We start from the raw sequence: 24649 nt of genomic DNA on the forward strand, positions 1-24649 counted from the left end.
AACGAAAAAGAAGAAAAAAAAACAATTTAGTAAAAAGGATTGACGTTTAATTTACACCTTAGGCTACGTTTAAACCCCAGACTCCCAAATGTGGTGGCGCACCTACAGTACGCCTGAAACCGGGTTTAATGAAAGTTTTTTTTTTTTGCACTGGACTCTTGCCGGCTCAAGTTTCGCAGAGGCCAGGGTTATTTGCCTTGACAATAATCGCTGTTTTTTTTTCCAAATTTGGCAACAGCCGGTAACCGACGTACCGGTTAGTGATGGAAACGGTTTTAGTCAGTTCTATGTGTTGGCTGTACATGTCCCAAGATGTATTTGTGTTGTGTAAATGTCTGTAGACCTTTGTATTCGCCGTGTGCGCTTTGGCACCACTGTAACACTGCGGTCATGACAATAAAGCTGTTTGAATTTGAATGTAGTGGCGTCCCCCTTTTCCACTAAGCCTGAAGGGCCTTGGCGAGCTCCTTCTCCTCCGATTGGTTACCGGTCTCATCCAGGGGAAGGGCTCACTCTTTCCTCTCTCCACCCCCCAGTCCCCCCAGTTTGGCGTCAAAACAGACTCCTCCTGCCGCGTTGGCTTCCGTTTTCGGAGCCTTTCGTTTACAGGAACACGTGTGGCGCGTACGCGTTCTTGTTTCGGACTGATGGTGTCGGGAAATTAATTTAACAACCAACCAACAAAAACAAAAAACCCCGTCAGGTTTGTACCTAGTCGTGCAGCGCAGCGCGGAGCGGAAGGGAGACGCGCTCGCCTCGTTGCCCAGTGCTGGGGTTAAACGGGGCCGGTTTGACACATGGGTCGAGCCCAGACATGGCCGGGCGTACGGACAGTGCGTTTCCCCCGATGCTTTTCCCCCAGGCCTACAACACCGGGCCTCCGGGCAGGACCGCTGGCGTCCTGCCGGTTGTAGGCGGCTGGGGGGTCTACGGCCAGATCCGGGGAGTGGACCGTCTTGTGCCGGAGGTGAGTACTTCAGCTCCTGCGCTCGCAGATCGTCAGCAGCTCCTGCGCAGGAACCTGCCGCTTAAGAGCCTCGGATCGTTTTTGCACATGCAAATGCACAAAGAATCGTCTTGTTTTGGTGGGGTGTCGTTTCACCCTGCATGCTCGCCTAAGTGCTTGCTTGAGCAGAATGGGATGTATCGCCTTATTTTGCAAATATTTTGCAATAAGATCATGCAAAACCTTATGTTGCATTATCTGCCAGCTCGCTGGCTGGGAAAAAAAAAACTGTTTTGCCTGACCTAGAATAAAGTTAGTAATTTGATCCATTCGGTTATCTATATACGCGATACAAAAGTGGTATTTCATGACGGTGTTGGGAAGATTTCAAATGACGGGAGGCCGACGGTACATCGTTTCGTAACTTAACTCATTGATCAGGATGTCAACCAGTAGTGTCTTAAAGGCAGCGACGGGCTCGTCTTCAACAACGTGGCCGACAAACTGGTTCCGTACTCCCGCAGTCTTTTTGTTTTCTGTTTTCGTCTGGCAAGGCTGATTTTCAACAAGTCTTGTAGGGTTTGGTGCCTTTTTGAGGATTTTGAATACCTGTCTCGGGTCCCCTCAGAGTTAAGTAAGAGCCCAGAGCATTAGTTTTGGCAGTGTGTCTGCGGAGTTTGAACTCCAATTCTTTCAGCAATCTTTTTTTGGGGCGGAGCGGTGGCTCTGTGGCTAAGGATCTGCGCCTTTGCCTGGAAGGTTGCGGGTTCAAATCCCGCAGCCGGCAGGGCAATCTTACTCCGTTGGGCCCCTGAGCGAGGCCCTTCACCCCAACTGCTCCAGGGGCTCTGTACAATGGCAGTCCCTGCGCTCTGACCCCCAGCTTCTCTCCCTGTCCGTGTGTCTCATGGAGAGCAAGCTGGGCTATGCGAAAAGATGTAATGCAAGAAATTGTAAAAGGTTAATAAAGTGATGTTGTTGTTGTTGTTATAATTATTTTTTTTTTTTAACTTTGCCTGGTGTTTCCAGAATGCTGGCCTAGAGGGTAAGATCAAGATAGAAGCCCAACACAAAGTAAAAGGAGAGGAATGGAGGCCGACAGAGCCCATTGTATGTCCCTTGCTGCCCCCGAATTCAGGTAACTGGCCTAGTGTCATTTATCGTATCCTAATCTTTAACCTAATCCTTATAAATTTCTTTCTTCTACCCCCCTCTTAATGATCTCGTGGATAAAGGATTTCATTCCCAACAACACCGCTGTATGCTGTACTGTTCGTGCATTGATAAATAAACCTTGATTGATTGATCGATACTTTGCTTCGGACCATGCTGCAGGCGGTATTTCCTGTCTCCAGTGGGCGCACAATCGGTGGTCTTCCGTTCAAGCACAGTTGTTGGTAATCCGATCCAGTTACAGGCCCCCCCCTCTAGAAGTACTCAGACCCTTCCTTTGTCATGCCACTTGTGAAATAACAAAATGATGTGCACACTTTTTTTAACTTCTTCATTTTATTCCAAACCTGAATGGCTCAAAATGAAGAATTTTAAGGGTGAAAAAGAGTTACGGTAAATATCAGCAAAACCTAAAGAGGAATAAAAAACGGAGAAATATAGATTCTGGAAGTAAGAGAGGACAGAATTTGCTAGAAGGTTACAAGAAGAATACAATACATTCATACAGTAACAATTTACAAGATTATGCAATAAAAAAACCATAGACAAGGAAAAAACATCGGGAGGGGGTGGATTTACATATGTGTAGTATTTATCTGTTCTAATCACTTTTTTCCCCTCTCTTCAGATTGCAAGATTCCCTCATCAGCTAACTCTCATGCCTTAGACTTCCCAGAACATGTAAGTGGTGTTGCAAGTTATTTTAACATCTTGTGATTCTCTGAGAGTTTGGAAGTGAATTGAGTTGAAAGGCATGTTGGTTCCTGCTTACGGACACGAGGCTTCAGGAAAACCTCACCACGGAAAAATGTAAATGTTAGTAAATGGGTGCCCAGAGAATAACCTGGCATCTCATTTGTGCCTTTGTTTTTGAACAATGTGTTGGTGTTACACTTACAGTTTGAACCTGTCCAATATAGTTTTAATCCTCTTGAGTGCTTGAGAAGTAACTCTTCTAGATTCAAGCAAATACTAGTCAATTCTGATTGTATAGCACTAACTGATTCAGATTGAACATTGTAAGAGTACAGTACCCCGAGTTATGTTAAAATAGAGTTTGTATGATTGTAGATACTGAATGTATACTGTGAAACTATGGTTCATATTCTGGGGTTGAAAGAGTTGGTGTTGTTTTTTATTTATGTCTTAAAAGCTTTATTTCTGTCATTTCTTGAAGTTGCGGAATTTCTACCTGGATAACCATCAAGATGCCTTTGGGACTATGAGCCGTCTGTTAGATGAACACTTCTATTTTGGTTACGGTAATCTACAGGTATGGGAAGCTATATTGGTGGGGTTTTGTAAAGCGCAACGCTGTCTTTCAGTGCATTGAAACCATGGTTGTTGCCTAGTTGCTTTTTTAGAACAAATCTTGTTCAGTTAGTTCAGTTCTGGTCCTGTTGGTGTAGCTCTGAAGTCTAGGCCTCATTATTTACAGTTGGCTTCAGTGTGATTCTATACTATTGTGTGTGTATTTTGAATGTTTTGTGCTGTAAAATGGCGGCAAAAAATACAAAAAACATCACATTAAGTTTGTTTTTTGATCTTCATTTTCAACGTTTTTGCTGCACTTCCAGCATAAAATTTGAATCAAGTCTGATTATCTGTGGGTTGGCGCTTAGCTTTATATTACTTCAACAAGACCTTTCTTTTGATATTTTGTCTTGCTTGCTATCTCATTGTGATTTGTCAGGAAGATGTGTCTTGTACAATTGGAATGTCCTCTTAGCCATTTGACTATACTCATGTATAATGTGATTTAATACAATTACAGTGAGGAAGCATAATTGTTTAAGCACAAGGAAGACCAGTTTACAGCTAAAAAGCTTGCTATATGCAGCTAAAAAGCTGTCTTTCGTAATCTACAAAGCTGTATTCCAGGATCCACCCAGGAGAATTAAAGTATACATAAATCTTTTAAGAATGATTCGGTGCAACACTGAATTCTACCATTGTTTCCAGGTATCTAGGTTAGGGAAGTGTTTTTAAAAGCAATTCATGATAGGTATTTCACACTGCAAATAATCATGATCAAATTGTGAACAAAAGAGAATTGTCACTCTCTTTTCCATGTTTTTAGAAAAACAAAATACCCAGACATTGGCAATCTAAAATATATATATAACAGTTTGATGTCATTTACAACTGACTGTGATGGTCACTTGTGTGATTTTTAACATTTTAATTCAGTTACTTGTTAGAGAGTTTATTGACAGTTAAATAGCAGGTCTTTGTAGCTCCCATGAACTCCTAACACAATTTGTTTGAGTCCTTTAAAATCCACAAAAGTCAACAAGCACAACTTCCCTGGTGCACTTTACTTGTCTGTGCTGACAAGCATCTGTATATGTGCCTGTTCTTAAGCCACCCAGTCAATTTCTCATATTGTATCATTAAGTGAACCACTTTTTTTAGACTTTTTACTTGGTATTTAGTGAATGTGGTCAACATTGTATGACATACTTAACATTAACCAGTTTAGCTCACTGGGAGGGTTCTCAGGCTATGTGATTGATGCCAGAGCAAAGTAGTGACTAGTAGGACTTCTGTAAGAATTTGTTTGTCTCTTAAAGCTGTGCAAATACACCCATATCTGCTCTCATCTGATGTGGTGTTGGTTGCGATGGTTGAGGAACAAATGGGTAATTGTAACCTGAGGTTTGTTTTTCGTTGTATTTCAGGGAAGTGTGAAGGAGAACACCAGGAGCATGAGGACAATGATGGACTTTATAGAAAATGTTGGTTACCGAAAGTACGTTTTATTTGCATTAAAATGTAGAAATGGTCTGGCAGTTGGTGGTAACAGCTGGTTCCCCAAAGTATATTTTATTTCCATTTAGATTTAGAATCTTAAATCTGAACTGAAATAATTCCTTGTGCTTTGAATTGGTCTGATCAGTTAGCAGAACACACAGTTGTAAGTTAACTGGGGATCATTAGGTGCCACATCCGGTTTGTCTTCTCATGTGCATATTAGGTCTTCTGTGCTCCAGCTGTTTCATCGTAGTTATTGCTGAATCTGCAGGTGATTTGACAACTGCATCAGATCATTCCTGTAATAAAGATGAAGCAGTATAGGACAAACGAAGTGTGGCATACTCTTACGTCCAAGTCTCAGCTCTTGATTGCAGTTGTGCCACAGGTTTTTTTTATTTTTGTTCTTACTGAAACATGCGTGCTGCTTCCAGTTTAACACAACAAGGAGCGGAGAGCAGTCGGGCGCTTAATGTTTGAGTTTCTCCCTCTACGGGCTCAATCAGACCTGTCAAGTGCTGTTAAGTCTGAGGTGTAGAAGTGTTTTTCGAGGTCTCCTGGAGGTGTATTCCAGGCACAGCTGGATCGGTTTCCTGCTGGATTGTAGCTAGACAGGCTGGCGCAGCTATGCTTTAAACCAGGATTGCTAGCGGAGTGCTGTAAAAGCACATTGGAATGAGCAGAAGACCATCCAATACCTGTGAGTGCTCTGCTTGAGTTGAATTTGAGTGTCTGAGCTCAATTTAGTGGCCTTTCTTTTATCTTTTAACTTGTGCATTGCTGGATACAGCATCATAAGATACTGTTATATGCACTAGTGAAAACAAATCTTACTGTAGATTTAGATAATATTTATCTTGGACCTGTGAATTGTGTTTTCTAAGACAAGATGACGTGTTTCCCGAATAGCAGTTTTAACTCTTTTAAGTATTGAATAGGCTGTTTTAGAGACCACCGTTTGATCTGAAAGAAACGGAAGCCATAGTTAAACTTGTTTAATGGCTTTAGTGGGTTAAATTTTGAAATAAATGTTTGTGTTGAGGGGTTACTTTCTTAACATGCAGTGTAATGTTTTTCCATGCCTTCAAGGTCCGCAGCGATTCAAAAGAATTAATCGACAGAAGGTCACTTGGGTCTTCTTGCACGTTTTTTTTGTGAGCGGAGAATCCTATCTGGCTGTTTCCTGGCAGACGTCAGGTTATCCGTTTCAAAAACGTGATAGCTTGTGAATTTTGAAGCAAAAGGTCGTTGTCAATGTTGAATCCCATCACCTCGTAGTCTTCTCTGTTTGATACTAAACAATTCAGTATTTAAGCCTGTCTGTGTAGGATATTCTCTTAAGTCCTGGAAAATGTCTAGTTGCTTTTTTTCTGAACTGATCCCACAGCTTCACCAGCTTTTGAAAGCTGATTTCCTTAACACTTTATCCTCTGTGAGAGATTAGAAAATAAATGTACGAATTAATCAGGCATTAATTGAGTCCTGGGGTACAATATTCATGCTGCAACCCCTAGCCTTTAATTTCTAAACTATCTTGCATTGATTAAGAAAAAACTTGTGAAGTTATTAGGAAAAAAAGATGCACAGTCCCTCTGTTTAAATAGGCATTTCCAAAGCCTAATGCAAAATTAGGGTAAGATATACTGTACCTGACATCTGAAGCTATTTTGCGCTTACCTTAAAAGGCTCAAGAGATTAAAACGCGTGTTGTTATTTTGCAGGTGTCCATTAACCTATGTCCAGAAGAGAGCGAGGTCCTACAGCTACCTGTTTGATGATGTGATCTATGACATCCCTCCTGCTCTGCTGGGAGAGCTCCTCCATGAGGAACTGATGATGCAGAGCGACAGAGAGCTGTTCCAGGAGGCGGCCACCGGGGGCGCTATGGGGTACATTCCATTCGAAGAGACGGACGCCTCCCAGCAAGGCTACCTTGTGTATCCCAGAAAGGCTGCCCTGAACCATCTTTGTATCCTCTTTCACGTCTGCCAAACGTATCTGCCTCTTCTGAAAGCTGGAGGAGGTAGTAACCTCTTCTTGGAAGCGTTTGTGTGGCAAAGGAGTTTTAAAGAAGTAACGTGTCTCGCTGAGAGAAAAACAAAACAGGACACCAGACTGCACTTAATCACCCAATGGGAATGTTTTTTTTTTCTGTGCAAGTACAGTTCACGACATACTGTGAATGTTTAGTTTTGTTCGATCTTGCGCGCTGTTGTGTAAAAGTGTTGACTTTCTCCTGAGAGTTAACTAATGCTGCTCTGCAGGGCTTAGCAGCTGCATCCCCAGACAGCAAAAAAAAAACAGTGATGTTGGAGGGATTTACACCAGAGCTGAAGATTCACACCTGTGGGATTTAAAAAACGTTCTTCATACCGGGACATTACGCCTCAAAAATGCACTTTTTGAAAGAAAGCGGCAGTATTGGATGAGAGTCTGTGAGGGACCAGAAGAATTGTCCACTTAAAAATGACTTTTATGCCCTGGATTTATTTCAGTCCTTAGTCAGAACACTTACTGGAACGCTTTGAGCTCTCGGTTCTCCCAGCCTGCCTCGGCGCCTTAACTGCAATGCCACAGATTTCCACAAGGTGGTGCTGGAGTTCCAGGAAGATGGCGGTCCTAGGCTTAGCGTCAGAAACAAGCCCGTGGAGTTCAAACTGAATGGAACCATCCGGCAGATCAGCGCCGACTGTGTGCAGGATCAAGGTCAGAGAAATTCTCCCTGTTCCCTGTTGCTGCTCAATTCAGTGTGAAGGGTTTTATACTTGCATGTTTGTCTGCGCTGTCTATCTTGCAGCTTTCTCTAGATCATTTTCCAGAAAGTACACATTGCGCACTCATTTTAAATAGTGGGCAACGTCAGTCATGTTCTTATAGTTCAGTTGGGCAGCTGCGTCAGCATGCGTAATCTGCAAAGGAACAAGTAATAGGTTTATTCCATGCTGAAAAGAGAAGAGAGAAAACTGTTTTGGCTGTGAAGCCTTCTTTAGTTGTGGATATTCTTAATCTATTTGTCTTCTTAATGAGAATGATCTTAATAATAATATAATTCTTACAAAGAATTAATCTTCTTAATTAGAATGTTCTTCTTATTCCTACACGGTGTACAGCAGACAATGGAAATCTACCTTGTGTTGATATTTTTCAATTTCCCAGTCATCTGTCACACTGAAGTGGTTCCTTTTAAAGATGAATGTAAAAATTAATCTTTAAAACAATGAATTTGTTCTCTAAATTCTGTGTTTGGTAGAATCCAAAACCAAACTTTACAAAGGCTGTAGAAAAGAATTAAGCTGGATATGAATCGATACAGAAGGGATGGCAGCGTTTTAAAGATTCTGGGAAGCCGAAGTGATCAAAAAGAAGATTGCTGTGGACGAAAAAATAGTTGTTTTTGGTTTTGCAACAGTGAATGGACTCTAAAGGGTGAAGCCATGTGCCAGACATAGAAACTGAAAGTTTTCTGTCCGATAAAAGGGACTGGCTGATGTGTTAAATGAATATGTCACACCAGTGTTTACCAAGGAGACGATTGATAACATGTAGAGGCAGAGCCAAGTCACAAGGTCTGTATTAAATGGTGTAAGTACAGAAGCACAGGTGAGGCAGGAGTGTTGCCACTTTTAGCAGCTCTAGATATAAACAAATCTCCAGGGCCTAACGGTACTCTTTACTGTTGTACGTCATGAAACGAGAGATGTTATTCATAGGCTGTTTACCACACTGCTGAAGTCACTCACGACAGAGATAACACCAATGGCTGTAGAAGTGGTGTGCATTTAAAGCGTGACAAAACTGAATCAAATAATTCTAGTCTTTCTGTTACATTTATGCTTCCGTTTCATAACCTTCTTCTTAGTTAAGCTTACGGGAATGATATTTAGAACTAAGCTCGACGCTCACCCGTGTAGAAGTAGGATTCTAGGGGATAGTTGTCACTGGTTTGGAAAAGGCACGGCTCATTTAACGTTTGTAGTTTATTTTTGACCAGCCAACAGCAGTTTCTGATACAAACGGACCACGTGCTGTGTATTGGTTAGGCCCAGCGCTCTGTACCTTCTCCGAGCCGGGGGAAGAGCTGTGGTTTGTGCTGCATCGGTTGTTGGGGAAAAGGGTTTTTTCCCCAGTCCTGTTCAGCCGCAGTTTGGTAACGGCTCATGATAACTCTGCGAGTTAAGCCAGCTATGGAAGGTGTAGGTTATATGGCTGGACACCTCTGCATGGCTTGGCACCTCAGTACCTGTCTGAACTATTATTGCCCTACTCCCTTGCAACCTCCGCTCTTCAAATTCTGCCCTCCTTACTGTCCCCCAAGCCCGTCTACATTGTATGGGTGACAGGGTCTTCTCCTGTTATGCGCCCAAACTCTGGTACTCTCTCCCCAAGGATATCAGAGAGTCACCTTCTCTAAACTCCTTCAAATCCAGACTCAAACCCTCTTCTTCAGAAAAGCCTTTACTTAACTGGTTCCATTCTTCACCCCTCTGCTTTTCTTATTACCACCATCCACGGTCTCTTCTGTATATTGTAACTGTGTTTTATCTTGTGTATTCTTTTAATTTATTGTTGTTGTCCTTCTTTAAAGCGCTTTGAGAAGCCACCTTTAAAGGCGCTATATAAAATAAAGTGTATTAGTAATAATAATAATATTATATGCTTAATTATTATAGTGGTTGTACCTCCACTATAATAGCTAAACTAGGAATTGCTAAACGTCAACTGTTGTCAGTCTTGGGATTCTGCGCTTTTTTTGCCCTCTCCTCTGTCCATTTCTAATCGGGTCCTCCCATTTTCAACCCATCTCAATTTTCAATTCCAGCTTTATTGTCCCCTGGGGGAAATTTGTTTTACGGCACAGTCAAACACAACACACTGACAAATACACGTCACCAAAAGGGAAGAGAACACAGTAGTGTAACAGGAGAAAAGAAACAAGAGGCTAGGTAGTTACTTTGCATTGTTGAAGAGTGTGATTGCAGTGGGGATGAAAGATTTCCTGAGTCTGTTGGTTTTACACCTGGGGGCACAGAGGCGTCTCCCAGATGGGAGAAGTGTGAATTCACAACGGAGGGGGTGAGACACACTCCCTGATGCTTTTGCTTTTCTTAGTCACCCTCTGTAAAGGATGTTTAAGTTGATTCAATTATTCCCGATTATTTTGCCACTTATATTCACCTCATCGCATGTGCTTGTTCTGGATTTACAGTGTGTCCAGGCAGTGTATGGGGAGCTGTCTGAGTGCTGGGGCACAGAACTGAACTAGCAGTAGGTGTGCAAGATTTGATTGAGAACGAGTGAGAAAACAGCATACAGATAGTGAGCTGCTCTTTGTATTCTGGAGACGTAATTAGTGGGGTGCCACAGGGATCTGTACTGTGGCTGTTGCTCTTACTCATTTACATTATTGACTTTGGAAAGTTCAGGAAGTTCGTTGCTGATGCCAAAGCAGGAGGATAGAAATGCCTCCTATATATGAGCTGGAAAAGAAAATTTAAAATGTTTTGATTGGATTCAAGATTGGGCCAACACCTGGCAGATCATAATTAATGTTGACAATTTCAGGGTGTTACATGCACGAGGAGAGATTGTAAATGCCAAATGAGAAACACAAACGTGAAGTTAGCAATGAAAAATAATTTTATGTTGACATCTTCTGGGTATAGTAAGGAAGCAATAAAGAAGGCAAACTGAATTATAAAATATACAGTTGAAAGTGTAGAATTGAAATCTAGGGATTGTTAAAATTGTGCTATGGACTAGTAAGATCTAATTAAGAGCACTGTGTACGAGTGTACAATTTTACCCCATTGGGGGAAAAAAAGATGATTGCTTTAAAAGAAAGGATAATCCATTCCTGAACACAACCCAGAATGCCTCTGACAAGCTAAAAGAACTGAATGTTTTTAGTCTTGAACATAGAAAATTAGGAGGGGACCCGATTAAAGTAAATCAAAATCCTCAAAGGCGCTGATAGAGTCTGCCATATAAGCTTGAGAATCAACAGTGCATCACAAACCACTAGATACAGATGGAAACTAAGGGAAAGCGTTTCTGTAAGGGCCAGCAGAAAACGTCTTTTTTTTACACAGAGAGCTGCGGGAATTCTGTGGGGAAAACTAGCCCCGCGTGTAGTCGAAGCTCATACCCATTTACTGGCTCACATGTGGTGCTGTCTTGTCTGGAACAGGATAACAATTTTGTCCGTCCCAAAATATCCCATTTGTCCTCATTTGATTATTTTCCCTTTTTAACGAAACTCGTTAGTGCACGTGGGGGTGCGCTCAGACTACCACTGCGGCGTGTGGAAGGTCTGTGGCTGGAAGAAGCCGAAAGCCCTGGAGGTCGTCCAGACGGAGCAGATGGCCACCTGCATCAACGTCAGGTATGCTTTGGTTGGTTTCGTTTGCGCTAAATAAAACGGGGACTCCAGTCTTCCCAGTGAAGTCCCCGAGAGATAAAGGTCTGAGTCCAAAATCTTTTTTGAAATCGGGGAGTTTCTTTTTGCAGTCCCAGGATTTAGCAGAATCAACATTCTGACTTATTATATGGGATGAGGTGGTAACAATAGGTCTAGAAAATGGGAAAGTGTTCTCGTATTTTTTAATGTAATACTTGTAACCTGAAGCAGCCAATTTGCATTTCCTTGTGGTGTCTTAACATTAAATGCTTACTTTAAAGCTGATTTGCTCTGTCATGTTAGAGATGTTCATCCGCAACGGTATACCTTTATGCATTATTCAAGCGCATTTACTCCATGCTGCAGTGGTTATATTCCTTTATGGCCTTCCTGTTGTCTGCTAGCCCCCATCTTCCAGGAGAGCTGCTTGTTGCCACAGAGAGTGGAAGTGCGTATCTGTGGACTGTTGGGAAAGGGTAAGTAGCACACAACCACACACAAGAAAATCTATTTCCAACTGTTTTCTTGTGTGTGTCCTTCAAGATCTGGCTCTCGTCTGTAACCTGCCCTGTGTTCCTAGTTTAATGTCTCTTGTGGTGAATGCTGACCCCAGTGCCACCACATGTAACCCAGAGACAGCACATGACCAGGTGAGGAGAATGGGTTTAGGTGGTCTGTCACTGTTCTTGGCTTGTGGAACCCTTCCAGGCTCCTGTGATGTGCCAGAGATCCCCTTTCGGAGATGCCTGCTTAATCCCACACCCAGTCCAGCGCAGAGGTATTAAAATACCTTCCATTCCTCTTCATCTCCAGTGGAGCAAGTCTCCTGTCATCCACTGGAGAAGGCAGAAGCGCCTGATTCCCGAACAAACTCCATTCGTCTTCCTTAAAAACTACTCCTAACGCTCCGAGGGACACCCCGACACACTGAACAACGGGCACCCCTCAATACATGGCCAGGCTACCCCTTTAAAGGGCAGCAATATATCCCTTGTCTAGTCAGACAACATTACCCCATACTTTAACCCTCAGCAACCTGCAGAGACTGTGGAGAATTCAGATTCAAACAAGGAATAAAAGTACAAACAAAAAATGCTAAATTCACTCTGAATCTGTAAGCTGAATCCACTCCTTAACAGAATACTGGACTTCCTTAAGCCCTTCAAGTTATATCTGGAAATTAGGAATGCAGGATGGCCGCTGATGTTAAAGCACAGGGGTAAAATATCTCCTCCTGTGCTGTCTAAGCTCTCCACAGTTCATATTTCTCCTGACTCTCTTCTGCAGGAGCTTGACACCTAGCTGCTGTTACTGTATATTCACATGATACAGACTATATAATATAATTCTAATATCATTCCACAGGATGCTAATCAGCCAATTAAGGCAGATGTGCCCAATTTATCTCCAGCCTGTGCTTGCACCATAGCAGCGTCTCATTAAAATTGTGCACCGGGGAGCCTATGAATGATAAATGCAAATATTTTGCAAAGTGTATTAAAATATAGAATTCTACTTCCCATAACTCCAATACTGTACTGTAGTCGGCTGTATATATGGGATTTTTTAATTAATATTTTTTAAATTAAATTTTATTTTTTTAATTAATAAATTGACGTATATTTTCCATTTATCTGAAAGCTCTCCTCCCTTTATTCAATCTGTTGAAGTTTTTAAGTGTAAAATTTAGGAGCCATGTGATGTTTTAATTTTGGGTTATATTCCTTTAAAAACCGTCCTGTGAAGGTGTCGATGTTCTACTATTTGAAAACCACGTTGTTTTGTTTACGTAAATTGCGTGTATGCCTTCAAGACAGCCAGTCGCCGATGTTCATTAATGTAAATTCTAGAAGTTTCCCTTTTTCAAAACGGAGAGGAAACTAGAGCGCAACGGTCTCGGGCGTGCTTGTGTAGGTGTGTTCAGTTGACTTGAGCTTTGAGGATTAGTTTTGGTATTGTGGGGAAAACTCCTCCTTTTTTCGTTTGTCAATGAAACCAACGTGTATGTGAATAAAACGCGTTTCAATATTAAACCTGGCGCGGCTTATTGTGGAGTCTACACAGGCTCCGTCAGCCATAAGCTCGCCTCTCTTATGGTGGGGTTGGGATGCTACATGCTGTCTTCGTGTTCCAGGCTGCAGAAGCTCCGGGCCGAAGCGGAGAACCTGTACTTCAATGCCCAGTCGGCGTGGAGGTGGTGCGATCACACCGCTCACCCCAGGATCGTGATTTACGCGGACAGGACGGGAGTGGAGCTCACGGACACGAGGGTGAGCCCTTCGTCCCCCGGTTCCAGTAACCAAAACACTTCTCGGGGACCGATCGTCAGATAAGTGGAAATTAAGCTGATGGGATGCGCAGCCCTCATTAAAAAAAATGGAGGCAGTTCTTTACACAGAGTTATGAGTGTCTGAAATAAGCCGCCAATCCATGTTGAGAAAGCAGATTCCATGGGACCCTGCAAAAACAGGCTAGATAAGATCCTCCAGTTTTCCCAGTCTGTGGGCACGGCTCCCATAGAGAGCTGAAATATGCTAGCTAGGAGTCTTAGAATATCATCCCTCATTTCCTTAATTCTGACTGGAAAATGCCATCAGGCCCCAGGGATTCATTTAGGTTTGAGAAACGCAGACTAATTTTAGACTTTGTTTTTGAATTTTATGATACACATCAAAAGATACTGCGTCATGGTCACAATTTCCTAAAGATTCTATCACATCTGTTCTCTTAATTATACCCCGGTTGTTTGAAAAGATAAACTCGAAAAGAGCATCTTGTGCAGTTTTTGCTTTTCCAGACTGCATTAAGAAGCAAATCATTAAGCATGTCCATCATTTCATTGGTCACCTTCTTTATTCCTCATAACAGCATCCCAAACTTTGCTCTAAAAATGGGAAGTTTATTGTCTGAAGCATGGGCATTTACAGGAAGTTCTTGTCAGTCTCCAGAACGTCACGGCCAGACTTTGTTTCGCATCGGAGAGACTGCGGAGTGCAAGCAAAGGGAGAGAGTGATTCTGCCCAGATACCTCCGAGACGTCAATGCCTACCACTACCTCATTACCACACAGGTATGAGGCTGTTCCACAGGAGGTCGTTGTCTGCGCTTGTCACGAGTGTGTAAACAGACGGTTAACAGAGTTAAAAGTGAACGTGACCTCTTTGTTTTCCATCAGTATTCTGCTTACATTATGGACGAGCGTTTTCCGGGTCTGCCCATGATCAAGTGGGAGCACATGATGAAGTATCCGCCCATGTTTACCCAAGTCCTTGCTGGGGCTCCCTGGGGCAGGAGCAGCAAAGTGTTGTTGGGATCTCAGTGTTGTCAGGAGCTGATGCTGCTACAGTATTCTGGTAAGTCCTGTTTTCTCTGTCAGAAGCTGCATATTTAAGTAGAGTTGTGCAGGAGGTTTCTAGAGAACAGCAGGATCGTCAGTTTGGCAGCAACTTTGAAAATTTGACAACCCTGACGGGTTTTGGTGGCTGGTACTACATTTAGGATTTTTTAACTTGTGTTGAAGTGTAGCCCAGGGGGTCTCAGACCCTGGTCCTGAAGAGTCCAGGTCCGGCAAGTTTTATAGGTGACCTTTAGGTCATCAATCTGTGAAGGTCAGCATCGATTTAAACTGGTGGTGTGTTTAATTCTGTTCAGTGATCGTTTGGAATGAAAATCAGAATATCCTTCTGTTCAGAAGGACCAGTGTTCCCTTCAATGAAACATTACATGTTTAAACAGTCGATCAGTTAAGCAGTTACTCCTGGTCTTTAACAGGTGATTTAGGGTCACCTGTGAGAACAAAAATAACTAGAATTGTTTTGAAATCTTGTAAAGTACAATTTCCTGCTTTCGTAGCATTGAACTGTTTACAGATGACAGAGAGAGAGATAAGATCACTTTATTGGCCAAATACAATTTCTTGCATTAGGAATTTGTCTTTTTGCATACCCCATCTTGCTCTCCATGAGACACACAGACAGGGAGAGAGCCTGGGGTCAGAGCACAGGGTCTGCCATCATACAGCGCCCCTGGAGCAGTTGGGGTTAAGGGCCTTGCTCAGGGGCCCAACGGAGTAGGATTCCTCTGCCGGCCACAGGCACAGATCCTTAGCCACAGTGCCACTGCTCTGCCCCAAGCTCCAACAAGCACTATGCCATGCTTGTTCCCAGTCTGTACAGTACATCTGTGGCTAATAAATAGACGTATTGTGTTTGATTTTCTCCTTATCAAATAGTTTTCTTTATAAAATAGAGTTTGTAACACGGTGGTTTATGAATACCCTGATGATGTGACAAGAGAACTGCCTTATTGAGACATGTTGGTAAAATGCTTACACTACATTGTCTGGACAACATAAACATTTTAGTAGACATTTCATTGACTGGTATTCTTGAGATGTGCATTTCCCTACTTCTAAGTGATTTGAACTTGGACCCCCAAGCACAAGATGGTGCAGGTTTGTCATACTGAATATGTAAAAAAAACATGGACACGGTGGTGTGTATATACTGTATTGTCTGTATCAAGAAGACCTTTGAAAAATCACGAACGTGTGACCTCCAGGTGGCAGTCAAGCTGCGTGCCAGTCTCTGGGACCTCCGCAGAAGCTGTGTAGCCCCCCTGACTGCCTGAAACACCTCCCCATCCAGATCCCTCACAGACAAGAGAGTGTGGCAGAGAGGTTACGATCACCTGGCGCAGGTAAAAACACTGTCATTCATGGTTCCTTCTCAGACTGGTATTTAAAAAAAATTTATCTGATGTATGTCTTCATATATTGTCCCCTGTTATTACGGAAGACGGGAAAAATACATGGAAATGTCATCTTTCCTGCCTACTCTTTGATTATAATGATCCACACGTTTGCTTGGCTAAGATACAGAATCAAGGGTTATTACTTATATAATAACTTGGCTTTTTGTTTGCGGTTTTTGATGACATTTAACTTGTTTCACCCAGAAAGGGGTTTAGATAGAACCTGATTCTATCTAGAGTCTATTCTGCTTAAAATCTAAACTTTAAATATTCATCAAATATTCATCCATTGAAAGGGGCTGAATAATTTTGCAAGGCACTGTAGATTTATAAGTTTGAACTAACGTGCTTATGACGTCAGTTGTGCATGTAAAATAAAAATATTTTCACTTTTTTCCTCCTAGGCTTGGCGGCTTTGTACCATAACCAAGGAATGGAGTCCCTTTGTGTGCTCCAGTTGTCTGCAGCAGGAGACATCTTCTACCAGATGCTGAGACCAGAATCAGACCCTGGAAGTGAAGACGTACCAATAAGCACAGAGTCCACAGCAGAAGAGGCTGAGGAAATGAGAGCTGAGACAGGGGAACCAAACTTGGACCACACCTCAGATAGTGATTTGGATGATACGAGGAGCGAAGCTCAAGACGATGAAACGGCGGTGCACCGAGTAGAGGTGATGACTAATCGTCAGGCGGGGCAGCATCTTGACTCGGAAATTCACTTGCAAGCAGACGGAGAGACTGGGGAGCCTGTTCCTGTGAACCGGACCGACTGTACCAGGAGTGCGCTGGCGGGTTCCAGGCCAGGGAGGAGCCCAACCATTCCAATGGTGGCCAGCAAGAAGGTCCTCAGTCGGTGGAAAAGGTGGATGGCCGCCTTGTTTGACATGGCAGAGCGGGCTCCTCGAGAAACTAATTCTCTCTGGGTAGTAAGCACCAAGAAGCTCATGTTCTCCAGGGCTTTCAGAAAACACGCATCGGAGGACGGCAGGTACGAGGAAGTGAAGAGGGAGCTGAAGGAGACCATGAGGAGTAGAGGTGTACTCCAAGGCAGCCGCACGCACCTGAAGGCCCTGGAGAGAGTCCCCCTTCCAGAGGCCGTGGCCCCGTTAGACTGGGGAGATGACCTGAGCCGTCGGCTCACCGTGGCCTGGGAGGGCAGATGGAATAACTGGTGGGTCGAGAAGCTGGGGCTGAACCGCGACCAGAAGATCATGGCCCTGCGCCAGAAACGGAAGAGGCAGAAGGAGTCCAGGGCCAGGCGACGACCGGCTCTCCCCGCGAGCTTCACCTCTTCGGTAGGCTATCAGTCCGACTTGGACGACCGTATGAGCTGGTGCTCCGCCACCAGCAATTTCGGAGATGGTCAGAGTGTGGCCTCTTTATCTGCCACCCAAAGTCTTTCTGCGCAAGAGGATGTGCTTCCAGCATCTCGTGGCACGAAGGAGAGAACCCCGGTCTTGTCCGCGCCTAGTCGGAGCGAGGGACCTGAAGCGAAAAGTTTGTCCGATTCCTCAGTTTCCTCGCGGGTGGCACGTTTACCCCCAGGCAATAAGGTGGTGGCGCCTCCAGACGATCCCGATGAACCAGATGCTGGAAGCTTTAGTACTTTAGGGTCTCCTCGGCCAACAGGTATCCTAAAGCCTTCAGGCTCATTTGCTAGGAGTGAACAGGAATGGGTCCCGGGTCACGGGTCTCAAAATTCCCAACCCGCAAGGAAAAACGATTTGTTCTCCTCACCTACCTCAAGGCCAGCAACTCAAGGGATGCTAAAAATGACGAATCAGGAAGCGGTAGATGAAAATGGCTTTTCCTTCCTCTTGTCCCCCACTTCACAGACATTCAACATTTCCTCTACGCAGACGCATCCCTGCGTGATGCCGTCTTCTCAAAGCTCCGTACGGTCTTCACAGCCTAAGAAGAAAAGGTCACGCATGGGCTTCTAACTTCTGAAAGACCCCAAATAAGTCATGTCTTTTCTTGAAGTATCTTTAAGCATTAGTACTCCTGCTGAGCAAGAGTGGATTAAGACTTAGTGATTAAAAAAGGAAGACTAAATGAAAGCCAACCTGTTCTGATGATATTCAAAATTCTCATTTTTACTTGCGTAGTAACTGGTACATATGCTTTGTGCTAAAACAAACTTCGATGTAAAAAATGGTTTACATTAACTCAGGTGATGGTCAGAAAAGGAAAAATAAAACTGTGAAGGAAGAGATTTGGCTTTTGTCTTTAAGGAATTTGTTTGCCCAACACGAGTGAACAGGATTACACTGGCCATGCAGATTTGCTCCGACCTTTTTGGACAGTTGAAATTTTTACTTTTCCACAATGTGTTACAAAACGTTTTGAGACCCAAGTGAAAACAACCAGCTACAGATAAGTGCCATTTTTCAAAATAGTATGTTTATTTACATGTTTTTCAATCATGACAAAATGTAAGATTTTTAACAAAACAATATGCAATAAGTTAATATCTACAGCAATCTATTCACAATGCTACTGGGTGTTCTTTTTTTTAAACTGCTTACAAATTTGTGCATTTTTATTTACAATATTTTATACAGTGAGACTAAGTTGCACACATACACACAATGCATCAATCACCAAATCCATCTTCATACATCAATCCATTTTCATACATCAAAAAAAATTTAATTATTCTATTGTACTTTAACTATAACTCTTACTAACTCTTAGATGGCAGTTAGTGGTTAACTAAACTTGAAAAGCATAACACCATAAATCATTCCAGAGAATGCTTCTATTTTAAAGATAGAGATTGCACAAGTAATCAAGTGTGTAATTCAGATTTATTCCTGAATGCCTTTCATAAATAAAGGCCACTCTCCAAAAACTGTGCAAATTACGTGGTTTGGAAATTTTCCCTGGTATTCAACAGTCCATTCTGTAAGTCATAGACGCGTATGGCATGATGGTTAATATTTGTGCTTAACATTTTCTGGAATGTTACAAGTCTAAGCATGCATTAACTAAGTTTAAAAACAACAAGTAACACTCAGTAAAAGTTGTACCTGTAGAGTCAGCTGCCAAAATAATTTGTAATTTCCACATTTCAGCTTGACTTTCATAAGAATATACAGTATATTGATCAACAGGCACTTCGTAAAGCCCATTTTAGCACTGTAAAATCTAAGATTAAGCTTGTGGGATAGTCATACTATAAATTATTTAAAAATGTAATCAAAACATTAGATGTGGCACCAAGGGCTACAACCAGCCCCCTTAGTTTTAAAAACTCTTATGAGGTAGGACGTTGCTTGGCCTGCAAGCGGAAGAGCTCGGGGAAGAATCGTCCCTCTCCATCGCTGCCGGGGGAGCTGCTCAGACTGTCCTCCCCACAGCTCATGTCTTCACTGGAGTCCTCACTACAGACAAGAGGAAAGAAAAACCATACTTCCATCAGGGATGAGAGAAAAGCCAGGACTTCTTCACAAACAAGAGGGAGGGATCTGTATTTCATGCATCCCTGCTTTTATTGGTTTTTAATGTAGTCCGTATGTGTAGCTTTAGTATCAGGATGCCGATCGTCAACTTCCTCTTTCGCTTTTAACACCTGAAGTGTAGTATCCAGAGTAAAAACTGGTTTTGAAAGAACTGCTGTGGATACTGTGATGAGTAGTTTTGCCTCAGCGAATAAAAACTGCAATTCTGTCACTTCCTTCTATCCTGAGCGAGTCTCGCGACTGTAACTTCAGTCAAAAGTGAGTATTTAATACCACTAAATAAATCAGAAAAGGGTAAAATTCCAGTCAGCCACTGTGCGCGTTTGTGATGCAATAGTCACTAGGTTACGATGCTTGCCAAATTAAAAGACTAATGTCGTCAGTACCTGCCCACGTGCTTAGTGTGTAGCGCAAGAGTATCTGTGGACACGAACCGCCTCACCCTGACGAGGCAGGGAGGTAGTAAATACGCAAAATCCCCTGCTTAGTCAGAGGAAGTCTCTGTTCTAACAAAACCCAGAAGCAAGCAAGCAAGCCTGGAATTTTTTTAAGATTACATTTCTGACAACAATTCAGGGAATCCCGATTGTCTGATAGGTGCTGAAAGTGAGGAGTGATATTATGTTCACTTAATGGTATTTACCTCAGGCTGTATATTAATCTGAGAATACTAAAAACTCCAAGGTGTATTTTTACACTGCAATTACCTTTCGCTCTCATCCCAGCCACCTTCAGGAATTGTTGGCAGCTCAGGAATACTGCAGTAACTGCTGTGCAAATGCTGGGCTGTCCGCCTCGAAACAATCCAGACCAGTTTCTTATTGTCAGGTTTGCTACATTCAGGGGAGGAGTATTCGGTCATACATTTGGCCACGAGCTCTCTCCAATACTGTAGTTCTCTGTCGGCAATCTAGAAAGAAAACAAGATACCATCATCAAAAGCAACTTACACGCCCCACTTATAACAGCAGGGATTCGTTTCAGAGAGCTCCAAGAATTCCTCGAAGTGCCATTATAACAGTGCTAAGAGATGTGTTCCTGGTAACAATTCCAGTACCGATACTCTACAAACCATCTATTGTGAAGTGCTTTGTAAAGAGTACTGGGAGCCTGCAGTGGACTGCACGTATATGTACTCCTTAATCCTTTTACTCTGCAGTATGGTAAATACGGCCATAACCCGGTTGCAACCTACACAATGCTGCCCAGCTTCTATGTGGCTTCCTGTCTGTATCTTAACATCCTTACTGACACTTGGCCTTAATTTTTGAGCCACACAACCAGCCCTTTCACCTGTGGCTCTTTACTGTAATTGTTTTTATCTTCCAGAGCCTTGCCAGACATTATAACAGCAACATTACAAATACATTTCAGGTCCATGCTCCTGCATGGTGTTGGGTTTTGTACTCACACCTAGAATGAGAAAACCATGTAGCAGTAACATTCACCACATCCTGCCATAAATCACGTTTGGGGTGAAACTTACCTTTAAGTGCTTCTGAAGATACTGTGCAATTTCAAACAAGTCCTCCGACTGCAGAGCTTCAGTCTCTAAAGTGAGGAGGGACAGAGCTAATACTGACGGCTGTAAAAACAAAATAGATACGATGAGACTCCATACAGCCACTCATCTCCTCTGTAAGCGCAGGACGGAAATCAACACTGAACTTACTCTTGCTTTGGAGAACACAAGTCGACAGAGGCAGGCTTTTAGCTGTGCTTCCAGTTTCTCGAGATTCAACATCTCTTTCCTTTAAAAAACAAAACGAACGGTTGCTTATTATGATGCAATCAAATAATGTTCAATAAAGTTAGTGGAGACGTTTTGGGGCACCAGGGTGGACAGAGCTTGCATGCAAGAGGCGTTATACAATAGTACAAATGCAAAACCTCAGTTCTTCAATTGAGATCCGCTTGCACCATGTTATAATACACTGCACATTAATGTTGCTTTCTGATCACATTACCACAAGTTCAAAGGAGTGCTTAGGTTTTTTTTTTCTAAACTTACGACACTCCTTTTTAAAATAAGCATTTCCAGATTTCGTGCTTGCAATGCTCCTTTCTAATGGAGGGGCGAGCCCATATGAACATTGAACTGGTCCTTTTGTTAAAGTACAAAAGCCATAAAGCTGCATTTAAGGGCAATTTATACATATACAGCCTGCAGAGGTAACTTACCTGTCTGAGGTATGTGAAAGTGCAACTGCATGGTATAAGTGCAAAAAGGTTAAGGCTGTCACAGCTTGGAACTGAAACTTCAGCTTTTCAGAAATGATTTTCTCCATTCGACTGAGGTCCGAGACGGTGAATTTGCATTGGCTTATGCGTATGAGTTCATGGGTGGCTGCGATATTGCACTCCTCCTCCACTACTTTAGCTGCGATATTGAGGCAACAAACTCCGATGCAGGGCAGGTGTTTGGGCTGGACCTGAGCAAAGGCACAGAAGAAGTGAAATATGAGACCCAGTGTAACTACCAAGACTGTTGCTCATGACTGTAAACATGAACTTTTAACCACGTTCTTCTTACAAATGTTACTGATACAAACAAAACAAACACCTCCCAGCCATTTTCCAATTTGCTACCAATGTCCAACATCCTGGTTTCTTTAAAAAATGGCTGAATGAGACCCTTGGATCAGTCGACTACTAAACACCAAGGAGGGTAGACGAGACAAATGCCCTCTATAACCTTTCCTGTGATGTTCAAAGTACTTAAATCTTACCTTCATCATTGCCAAAAACCTATCCAATAGGTTCACGGCTAGGACAAAGGTCTGAGTTCTGTATCGAAAAAAATTTGTCAGGCTCCAGAGATCTTCGACTTTGGCATCCCTGAGTTTGACCGAGATGCCGCTGGCATTCTGGAAAACAGACGTAAGACAAATGGTTACGCACTTACAGAAAGACTCAGACATCAAATTTCAAAACCCAAGATTCGAGCTTCAAGATGCCACAGTGCTGCTTACATAGTCAATTGTTTGGAAAGACAGTTTGCAGATTTCTAAAACACTTGAACTTCATCAGTTTGAATCAGTTTCAGATACCTTTTTTAAAAAATTAACACAAAAGAGAGATGAATACAACACACCAAAATTACAAATATAAAACTATATAAAGCAAGAAAGCCAGAGAATCACAACTGTAGTTCAAGTAGGGAGCTGCGTCTGTATTCGTGGGCTGCAAAGGAACAAGTAATAGGTTTATTCCATGCTGAAAAGAGAAGAAAGGAAACAACGTTTCGACTGTGGAGCCTTCCTCGGGTGTGAGATACAGGTTTATTCCATGCTTATTCATGTTTGCATGTTTATTCCATGCACGATAAATATTTTTCATATAATCAGGTGAAGAAGCCTCCAAAGCCAAAACGTTGTTTCCTTTCTTGTCTTTTCAGCGGGGAATAAACCTTTTACTTGTTCCGAAACACAGCTGTGCACAGCCACACTCGGAGAATGCGCTGCCCTTGGGCTCCAAGGCAACAAGATCATAAACAGTGCGCTGATCTGACCCAGGGGTCGAAGGCTACTTTATAATTAGGTTACCTCCAGAGTGGACTCGATCAGACTCAGCCCTGCTCCCCGGGGCAGGTAGTTCGCCTCCTGTTCTGCGTGCAGCTTCAGTTGCTTCAGAAGTTTGAAGGCCTCCGTGCTTTGCTCCAGCGATGGGAACCCCTTCATCTTCAAAAATAAAAATAACAAAAAAAAAAAGGTCGGCCCAGTCAGTTACAGTATCGATCGACCTCGCATTCACTGGCTGTAGTTACAGGGCATGGTCAGAGTCTCCGAGCTCGGCCCCGCCTCCTCTGCGAGTCCGACACGGGTGTCACGTATCAGGGGGAACGCCTGTGTCTTCCAGCGGAGATAAATATTTTTTATGTATATATAATCAGCTGATTTGAGCTCTCTGCTCGGCGTCAAACGTGATTTACCGAAGATTTGAAACCCCCCCAATCTCCCGACAACGCAATACAGCAATCGAGCGGCGGCTTCATTCACATTTTCTTTGTTTAATCCACAAAATAAAAACATTATTCGCCGGACGTCTAACACTCTTAAACACCCCTACGTGCTAAAAACACAAAATAATTTAAATTAACCGGAACTAATAAAAGACAATCGTGTGGGGTGAGTGTCTGGTTCTCGATGGGCGAAGTGGTTTTTAAAGTGGGGAAAAATGTCAAGAATCTTTTTCGGAGGAGGAGGGGTGGCTGTCCTGCGCTCGGTTTACAGTTTCCACAATAACAACCCCTTCATTTTCCTCAGAAATGAACATCGACTGAAGAGCGATTAGGGTCGTTTCAGATCCGATCGCAAAACAACGGGGCAGCGACAGTCGGAAGCCGTTTTTGAGGCTTAACGGCCAATTTTTAATGTGTTGGGACTATCAAAAATGTTTAATCAAATATACGTTTAATTTTCAGTGATGCTCACACCAACTGTTCAGCTATGTTTATATATATATATCGGTAACCCACAAATCGAGTATCTATTTAAAAAAAAAACAGAAACAGTAAATTGGAGACAATTAGAGTGTATTCAGTAGCGACAGGGGTGGCTTTGTTGTTTGATATCAGACTATGATCAAATGTTAAATATAGTGAGGATGGTGGAAACATTGATATTATAACTTGACAAGAAAAAGGCAGGCAATAAAAAGTCGTTACAATGCCCACACAAAAGCTATAAACTTGCCACTGTTTTTAACCAGCTATGAAGAAAGCGACACTGATTTAAATATTTTCGCACTACAACACGGAAAATATGGCATAAAACTAATTAATACTGTGCACCTAGCGGGTACGGATCCATGTATAGGGCAAAAGTTAAAAGCATTTGTATTAGCACGACAATTTCTTCAGTTACATTGAAAAAAAAACATGAACTTACCTTTTAAGAGAATTCTTTTCAGATCTCCGAAGAAAACGTAAAAATATATGTATTTACATAAAATAATACTACGATCTTATGTATATACATAAGCTTCTCTCCCCCTCAAGTCTCCATTGTAATGTTTAACGCGAGGAAAAGTGTAAAAAACACATTATTTCCTCAGTTTCTCAGATTCTTCTGTTTCCTTGTCTTTCTTTTCTTGTTGACGTTAGTCTTTTCCACGCCCACGAAATACGTCACCGAAGAGCGGAAGGAGCCACACCAGCCGC

General features: G+C 42.6%; 2 protein-coding genes across 3 annotated transcripts; one reads left to right on the forward strand and one right to left on the reverse strand.

The window, feature by feature from the left end:
- The first annotated feature begins 414 nt into the window (after window positions 1-414).
- taf1c (TATA-box binding protein associated factor, RNA polymerase I subunit C) lies at window positions 415-19709 on the forward strand. 2 transcript variants are annotated; one of them, XM_069187380.1, is made up of 14 exons: window positions 415-967; window positions 1976-2084; window positions 2748-2800; window positions 3297-3392; window positions 4801-4871; window positions 6595-6842; window positions 7451-7579; window positions 11138-11255; window positions 11675-11746; window positions 13405-13540; window positions 14212-14340; window positions 14446-14623; window positions 15831-15968; window positions 16427-19709. In XM_069187380.1, the coding sequence occupies exons 1-14, from the start codon at window positions 815-817 to the stop codon at window positions 17965-17967; spliced, it is 3171 nt and encodes a 1056-aa protein (XP_069043481.1). In that variant the 5' UTR covers window positions 415-814; the 3' UTR covers window positions 17968-19709. The 2 variants fall into 2 exon arrangements, with proteins under 2 accessions (XP_069043481.1, XP_069043482.1); XM_069187381.1 differs by lacking the exon at window positions 11675-11746.
- On the reverse strand, window positions 18406-24602 carry ccng2 (cyclin G2). Its single transcript, XM_069187382.1, has 8 exons — window positions 24378-24602; window positions 23034-23168; window positions 22218-22355; window positions 21670-21920; window positions 21161-21239; window positions 20975-21073; window positions 20196-20398; window positions 18406-19410 (listed from the first exon to the last, which is right to left on the reverse strand). Exons 2-8 carry the CDS (start codon window positions 23166-23168, stop codon window positions 19284-19286), a joined length of 1032 nt encoding a protein of 343 aa, XP_069043483.1. The 5' UTR covers window positions 24378-24602; the 3' UTR covers window positions 18406-19283.
- Between the last annotated feature and the right edge of the window lie 47 nt (window positions 24603-24649).

This window comes from Lepisosteus oculatus, chromosome 3 (assembly GCF_040954835.1).
Source record: "Lepisosteus oculatus isolate fLepOcu1 chromosome 3, fLepOcu1.hap2, whole genome shotgun sequence".
NCBI lineage: Eukaryota > Metazoa > Chordata > Actinopteri > Semionotiformes > Lepisosteidae > Lepisosteus > Lepisosteus oculatus.